This window comes from Malus sylvestris, chromosome 6, assembly GCF_916048215.2.
Source record: "Malus sylvestris chromosome 6, drMalSylv7.2, whole genome shotgun sequence".
NCBI lineage: Eukaryota > Viridiplantae > Streptophyta > Magnoliopsida > Rosales > Rosaceae > Malus > Malus sylvestris.
In genome coordinates this window covers 7,897,635-7,905,731 of record NC_062265.1, presented here as the reverse complement: position 1 = coordinate 7,905,731, position 8,097 = coordinate 7,897,635, and the positions used below count along the sequence as shown (strand labels likewise).

The following is an 8,097-nucleotide window of genomic DNA, read 5'->3' as shown; positions in this document are numbered from 1 at the left end:
TGTGAATAACACTACTCAAGAACAAATATTACATTAGGCCTAATATAAAAAGAGACAAACAACACCCCCAGATAAGTTGAGGAAAAGCCAAAAAGCTTATTCAATAAAATACAATAATCAAACAGGAGAATTAGTTTATCCGGGCAATTACCCTTTCAGAGAACAGCTGAATCCATCCACGTCTGGATATCCAAGCAATTACCCTTTTAGAGAAGAGCATACTCAGATGGATGTTCGGGAATTAGTTTATCCTCTCCTACTGAAAAGTGTAGAAAGATGTATTTATAAGAGCTAGGGTCAACCATGGGTGAGGGATATTGCATCATGTGTCGCCATCCAATTTGCCAAAGTGTGTAATTCGTTGGATAAAGTAAAATTATCCCGTTTGACTAAAACAGATAAAAACCTCTTGCACATACAACTTTGGTTTTGAAAGGAAAATAATACACTTGTAAATGAGGTTTGAGGTTGGGTCCAACTTATTGTATTGGGTTTGGCTAGGATAGGTGGGCCTGCTTTATGTCAATTTTTCACAGCCTTAGCTCACAAAATCCCAATTTTGAACCTTTTCCCAAAACAACTCCCTCTCTTTATTCTCTCTCCGAAGCTTCTATGGGAGCTCCAATGGCTACTAAACCCTAAAACCCACCCGCTTCAACCTCACTTCACCAATTCATTCTCTCCATCATTTCGTACGGAATCAACTCTCGCAGTCTCGGATAAATGGATAGGAGATCAAACGGATCAACAGGACCTTCGAGCTCAGTCAATGGCGGCCCAGCCACAAGATCTGGTTATCATGCTCCGCAACCTAACTACAATAGTCGAGCTGTTCAGGTTCATTCTCTATATATTTTCATTTTCCTTTAACATAGATACTGCCTAAAACCCTAGCTTTTTTTTATAGCCACGGTGTGGTTCCTGTTATCTGCGTTTCGTTCATAATCCGTACAGGTATTTGTATAGGGCTATTACGGTGACGTTTTGGTGGGTTTTGAAGAATTTAATTGGTGAATTATACAGGGAGTTTGGGTAGGAAAATATTGGTAATTTTGATTTATGTTTTTTTTATTGAGTGCAATGGAAAAGTTGTTGAGTAGGAAAATATTGGTAATTTTGATTTATGTTTTTTTTTTATTGAGTGCAATGGAAAAGTTGTTGAGAAGGTATCCCCCATGTATTTAGCTGCATCGTATGAATAGGGTTTTAGAAGTGTTAAAAGGGAGTGTATGTGGGGAGTGGATTGAGACGATAAGCGATTGATGGGAAATGTCTGGTTTTAGGATTGCAACGTAGCACAAAATTGGGAGGTGAAGTAAAAGTGTTAAGTTTAAAGCACTACCTTTTCATTATTTTTTGACAATTATTTTGGTTCGCTAGGTTTGTTTGTTCGTAATATTCACCTTATTGAACGATCTGTAATGTTTGGAGTTATATGAAGTACTTTGTGGATAAATAAGATCAGAAGTCATTTATATGTTGCTCTAATTTTAATTTCAGGAAGCATTGGAACAGTTGGCATCTATTGATCTGATTGACTTATGCAATGAATCTAAAGTTGAGTTCTGTCGGGCAACACGAGACTTGAGGAGTTGTGGACGACAAGTAAAGGATGTGCTCATCTCATGTGGACATGCTTCATTATGTGCAGAGTGTAGCCAGCGCTGTGATGTGTGTCCGATTTGTAGAATTCCAATACCAAAGAATGTTGCAAAATTATGCCGGCGCCTTTATGATCAGTGTCTAGAAGCTCATCTTATACCCAAAAGAGGTGATAAGAGACTTCAAGAGAAAGAAGATGGGGACGAGCAAATATCTGCTGATGTCCAACGCCTATATTCTTTATTTGATGTTGCCCTGGAGAATAACTTAGTTTCTTTGATATGCCACTGTATCCTTTAATGATCTTTTGATTCTTTACCTTTTCTTCTTTGTTTTGTTTTATTTGTTCACATGATAGAGAGTTTAGTTTTTAAAAAATCACCACAACTTTTAATATCTTACAATTAAAGGGGAGTACGTTAGAAAAGGTAAAATTCTTGTTCATCAGAGGTAAAAACTCATATTATTCTAAGGAGTAATTTGAGAAAACTGAAAAATCAACTGCTAAACAGATAACTAGGATCCATGTGCGTTATAGGACATTCTGTCTTTCGTGAAACTTTATTGCCGTTTCTGTTAATTGTTCATATTTGTGTTGATCACTTCATGTTTTCTTTGACATAGAATAAACAGATGTTACAGATGTTTGTTTGGATGAAAGTGCAGTGTCCAGTGATCCTGTTATTGCTTTTTTGTTGGATGAAGTGGTTGTGAAGGATTGGTGCAAACGAACATTCCAGAAGATCATCACAGAACTTCAAGGCATTTGTATCCTTTTATCTTTATCAATATTTTGACATATAAATCCCCTAGTTATTTTTTGTGCATTTGTACTTTGCATAATTTGAATAATTTGTATTTCCTAATCTACTATCCTAAGATAATCTTGAAGCGGAACCGATGAAATCTATGTTGAGTTTACTTCTTAAGTTTTCTGCACAGTTGGCTGGCATATGTAATGTGATTGAAGTTTTGGATTCATCTTTTGAAGGGTCTCTTTCAGCTCAGCTTCTTGACTTACACCAGCTTCAAGAGAGCATATTAAAGACAAAGCAGGTTGTAGCTATGTTTGTTTACATTTTTGTTCCTTTTTGTTTATCATGATATTGTTGCCTGATTTTCATTTGTGAATATTGTGTGTCTGATATCATATTATACATGCTTCAGTTCTCTAAAGAACTAATAGTTTGTACTCCTCTATCCTTAAACTCTCAAAGAACTAATAATTTATTTACCTGCTAATTCTGAAGCTATGGAAACACAAGAAGTGACATTCTGTTGGGCTTTGTTTCATGGATCTTTAACTGTTTCTTTTGTTGCATCTTTTACTTGTGCCTAAAACTTCCTTGCAGCAAGATCACTACCTTTTCAGTTTGGTCAAATGTTACATTTTTCTTCTAAACCGTTATCATTATGGATTTTCAAAGAGACTGGTTTCCAATAAAAATCCGTATGTGCCTGCAAACAATTTGTAATTGTTTTTTGAAATTTGGTTTTTGGTTTCAGCATATGGAGGTTATGATATGGTGTGTAAGACATGAGTTCCTTGAGAAAGTGAGGCCTCGTTATACGGATTTCACATCATGGCATTCTCTTGTTCGCGAAAGGAAATCTGCTGCAATTAAGCGTTCTTGGCCTGATTCAGTAAATAACTCAGAAGAGTCCAGTGGACGGGAAGGTACCCTATTTATTGAAGATGCCCTGGTTAATCTGGAGATTGAGCAGGGAAATACAGAGAAATGGGTGGAGGGATTAAAACTAGGATCTCTGCAGAAGGATGGAGTTTCATCAATTCTCAGGTCCAAGATAGAGGGGGTTGCAGGATGCTATCCATTTGAAAATGTTCGAGCAGCTGTTGATATACTTTTTCTATGTGGTAGTTCAGATTTGGTGGTTGCGAAGCAAGCTATTGTATCCTTTGTTTTTATTTAAACTTTGGATATTTCTTAATTCTGCATATCCTGAATTGGGCATAAATCCTGCCTCCCCTACCTCTAGGGATATCTGTATTTCCTTAATTTATAACAGTTTCTATATTACCTATTTGATCGGCACTGGACAATGCCTGATGAGCAATGGAGACACCTTCTAGAGGATTTTGGAGCTACCTTTGCCATACCCAGGCAATTATTACTGGAATCCTTAATCTTTTATCTCTTGGATGATCACACAGATAAAGCTCTGCAGGCAAGTTCTTTTTTACTTTTTTCAGATGGTTAATGCTTTTGAATGCCTATTTTTCTTTTATTTGGCGACGTTAGTTTCATGATTAACCAATTGTATCAAGGGTTTTAATGCTGTTTATTTTTATATTTTAGGCATGGTTCACATGTCTATGGTCAGGCTGTGGCATTTCTTAAAAAAAAAAAGGTTTCTCTCCAGTCCTTGCTACTCTAGAAGGCGAGATTCCAACTTAAGAATCTCAATAAGCTTTTGTGTCAAATGAAATGACTTGTTTAACAATAAAATAAAAAAATGGATTTTTTTACTACAGCTGTTGTTCTACTGCTCATTCATGTTCCAAGTAAACCACTTTTTATTTTTATCGTTAAGATAATTAAGATGAATTGGTTCATGGTACGATGTTTATGATCCAAGAATACATGAAAATTTTGAAATAGTAATAGTTTATACGTTTAAACTTGCATGAAGTGTCTAGTATTGCATGTTGTTTTATTTATACTGGACAGTTCAAAATTTGTTCTTTAAATATCAGTATTAGATTATTTAGTCTCGAAATATCATTTGACATAGATTATTTAGTCTCGAAATATCATTTTACATAATTATTCTTCATAATAAATTTCTCAGGAAGCTTGTCACCTTCTTCCAGAGATCTCTGGTCCAGCAACTCATCCTAAGATTGCACAAGTACTTTTAGAAAGGGGAAATCCTGATACAGCTCTTTTGGTTTTACGATGGTCCGGGCGTGATGGTACCTCAAAGTCAATATCACTTACTGAGGCTGTTACTGCAGTTCGGGTGAGGGTAGAGTGTGGACTTTTTACCGAAGCATTTATACATCAAAGAATGCTGTGTACCAAAGTCAAGGAGAAGAAGTTGAAGCTTGGAGAATTGGGGGATGCAACAGATGATTCAAAAAGCAAATATAGGAGTTGGGAGGACTGGGTGGAGATATTGGTTAATGAAATTTGTTTCCTCTGTATACGAAGGAACATGGTAGACCGAGTGATAGAGTTGCCTTGGAACTCTGATGAAGAGAAACATCTCCACAAGTGCCTGTTAGATTATACTATTGATGATCCTTCCTCAACTATTGGAAGCCTTCTTGTCGTATTCTACATTCAGGTAATTCTTGTCTATGTTTATTGTTGGCTTCGGTTCAAGTTGGAGTAGTTGTGATCAACATCTTGCTATTGCTATGTTCACATGCATCTTTAGGAAAATCAACATGAATTTTATTGGTAGTTTCTGTAGCTCATAATGCATCCGAAGCTTGAGATTAGTTGCTTATTTACTGTGTGGCTAGTGTTGGTGTGAGAGTTGAAGATGGCCTGCAAATGAAGGGATCACAGGGCATTTTTATTAGCTATGTGGCATTTTAGCAGGAGTCTCACTAACTGTTTTCAAAACTATTTTCTGGTTTTCTTATAGGAAAATGATAAATGCACACCTTTTTTCTTCTCTAACGCACCCCTGTTTAATCATGGTCATTGTTTTTGTTTGATTTATTCAACCGATGGCCAGAAATAAACAGGGTGTGTGTGAAAATCAGCACCCTTCTTATATTATTAGTTTGTAGATTAGTGTATCTACTTATTTATCCAAGCTATATTTCGGTACTTATTCTGTTGAAAAAGCAAGCTTTGTGGTCAGACATGCTGACATAAATTGCCCATTTCCCCCCTTTCTAACATTTCAGCGGTACCGGTACTTTGAAGCTTACCAAGTTGATCAAATACTTAAAAACCTGGAGGAGGAGTTCATTTCAAAGAATTCTGTCAGTGAAGAAGTTTTATCTAGAATGAGATCAATGAGCGGATGGAGAGCTGGATTAATAGTAAGTGGTTTAAGTGTTAAGACTGTATGAGGACATTTTTATCCCTTAATATACCTAATTGGTGGAGTATTTGGTCATCAACTTTGTGAATTGCTTCGCTTATATTCTTAATTTTGATATTTAGACATATTTTGTAATTCAATGTATGATTGAGCTAAACAAAAGTACAATCTATATGACAACCTATTAGTCTTTTTGTGGTTAAACGTTTCTTCCTGCATTTGCGTTGATTCTAGTTGTCTTTCTTAGAGGAAAACATGTTTCCATTGATTGAAGCATGGTGGAGGTCTATTTGTGGGTGCATGGTGCTCCTTGTTTTTCTTTTGTAATGCTTTGCTTTTGATGAACAGGATAAAAGCCTGGAGTTGCTACCTGAAGTCCAACGACAAGAAGTAAAGTCTGGAAAGTTTCCTGAGGTAGCTGTTACCACCTCTAGGGAAGTTGAAGTGGCACCAGCATCACTTCCTGAAGTGCAAGAATCACAATCAACTAGTATGCTGATTCCTTCGTCCATTGATTCTTCTCTTGCTTTATGGTCAGATCGTATGAATCCTTCCTGGAAACCGTCAATATCTGAAACGGCCAAGAAAAGAGTTGGGTTGGTTGACAGTTATCGCTCTGAACTTGGTAACAATGGTTCTTCAGTTCTTCATGGGAAGTTACTTAGCAATTCTGAAACGCGATGGAAGCCTGATGATAGCATAAACAAAATTTTCAACTTTGAGGATGCATCAACTCCTGGAATTCATTGGGCTACTCCCCCCTCAGCAGTTAAGGACGGGAACAGAAGTTCATCAAAAGTACATTCAAATAGCCGTCTCCAAGACAATCAATATGCTAGAATGTCACCAGAAATGGAATGGAACAAGCGGTTCAACCCATTCCAAAATACAAGTCCTTCAAAATTTTACAGCGCTGATTCTAATCCAGTAACTACACCCAGCAGCAACCGTGGCCTGTTTAAAGATTCCGCAACAGATCTGCATCGGAGTGTGAACAGTAAGGGGTTCCAGCGAGCCAGGGATGACCGAACTTGGAATATGGTTTCCAAGGATGACCCAATGGACGTTTCTTTGAGGTGAGAATTCAACAATTTTTGCACCTCTTGCCCCATTAAAGTTGGTTTGCTTGCTTTGTTTTAACCACTGTTGGAGAAGGTTTATATTGATAGTGTAGAACTAATAATTTTGGTTTAGTTAATCTCTATTTAATACAAATTATTTTTCTAATCTTCAGCTATGGAGAAAAGGGTCATGTAATTGAGGACGAAAACTTGAACAATGGACCGAGATGGAGGTCTGATGAAACTAGTGACGAGGAACAGGAGCAGAGTCCAGAGAAGGCCATTGGGATCACACATCATGCTTCTACCGCGAGGTGTTTACAAAGAAGGAGGTTTTCCAAGCGATGAAGATCATCCACCTGCACTTTTTCTTTGAACTTAAAATGGAACTCTTGTCCAGCAATGGTCCTTCCTCAGTATGATTTGCAGACGAGCTATCCTTCGAGGGCTATACAGAACAAAAGCGGTTTTGTTGTACATGCCGGTTGAAGTTGAACCCTTTGAAAGGCAAGTAATTATAATGTACACAAAACTGTTTTATAGTTGTGCCGTGCAGCTAAGATGCATCTAATCGGATCGTCTAATTTGACGGGCCATTTCTTCTTTCTTACTGAAATTGTTTCCATCAAGTTGATCAGATGAAGTTGTAGCTTTTTAGCGGCTACGAATTGTGCAGGAGTGGGGATATTTTTGAATTCCTTGTTGAAATAATTTGATTGCTGAAAGCTTGAGGCAAAAAGGATTTGTAGCTTCTAACCTTACATATTAGTCGCGGCAATTAAAATTCTAGTCTACGGAAGAAATACTTTAAAATAAGTCGTTATATTATTCATCCTCTTGGGTTTACAGTGTATAGGCACATACATCTTATTCTACACGGAAAGTAATTACAAAAGATAAGGTAAATTAAATCCCAAAGATTACATATCCTAATCTTACTTAAAACAGGACTCCAATAACATTTATAATTAAGACACAAATCAACGTATATATTGCAACGGTGACGTCTCGTGTAAATATGTATAAGTTTTTGTCCAACTTTTTATTTTATTTTATACAAGAAGGCATGTAACGGTGTATGTGTGTTGTGTAAGTAATTTTTGATTCCAAAACTCAGTCAGGAACTCGTGGTGCTCTCATTATTAAATTGATAGGAGTGTTAAGATAAAAGTTAATTGATAAATCAATGTTAAACTTTATAAGCCAAGTAGAAGTAGGAAAGGTGGACGTGTTACATGAATGAGAATTGAAATTATCGTAATCATTAGCTTTCTTGAGTTTACTAAAACAGGTCTGCGTGTTTATTAACACATAAAATAAAACAAATGCAAATTCTACGTTAAAATCTGTAATCCTGTTCTTAAAGAGGCAAGAATCAAATCAACCAAAGTAAGCTAGTTGATCCAACAAA

General features: G+C 36.6%; 1 protein-coding gene across 2 annotated transcripts; it reads left to right on the top strand.

Annotated features, from left to right (window-relative positions):
• Positions 1 to 555: 555 nt before the first annotated feature.
• On the top strand, positions 556 to 7,425 carry LOC126625000 (E3 ubiquitin-protein ligase HOS1-like). 2 transcript variants are annotated; one of them, XM_050294072.1, is made up of 10 exons: positions 556 to 837; positions 1,501 to 1,891; positions 2,236 to 2,370; positions 2,483 to 2,658; positions 3,109 to 3,513; positions 3,631 to 3,793; positions 4,418 to 4,911; positions 5,486 to 5,623; positions 5,974 to 6,701; positions 6,860 to 7,425. In XM_050294072.1, the coding sequence occupies exons 1-10, from the start codon at positions 724 to 726 to the stop codon at positions 7,032 to 7,034; spliced, it is 2,919 nt and encodes a 972-aa protein (XP_050150029.1). In that variant the 5' UTR covers positions 556 to 723; the 3' UTR covers positions 7,035 to 7,425. The 2 variants fall into 2 exon arrangements, with proteins under 2 accessions (XP_050150029.1, XP_050150028.1); XM_050294071.1 differs by having other exon boundaries at positions 557 to 837; positions 3,631 to 3,789; positions 4,414 to 4,911.
• Positions 7,426 to 8,097: the final 672 nt, after the last annotated feature.

Excerpts from the sequence above, each read along its gene's own strand:
- LOC126625000 (XM_050294072.1), top strand. The coding sequence starts at position 724 with ATGGATAGGAGATCAAACGGATCAACAGGACCTTCGAGCTCAGTCAAT. Across the intron at positions 838-1,500 it reads ACAATAGTCGAGCTGTTCAG|GAAGCATTGGAACAGTTGGC; the intron begins GTTCATTCTCTA and ends TTTTAATTTCAG. Across the intron at positions 3,514-3,630 it reads TGGTTGCGAAGCAAGCTATT|TTTCTATATTACCTATTTGA; the intron begins GTATCCTTTGTT and ends AATTTATAACAG.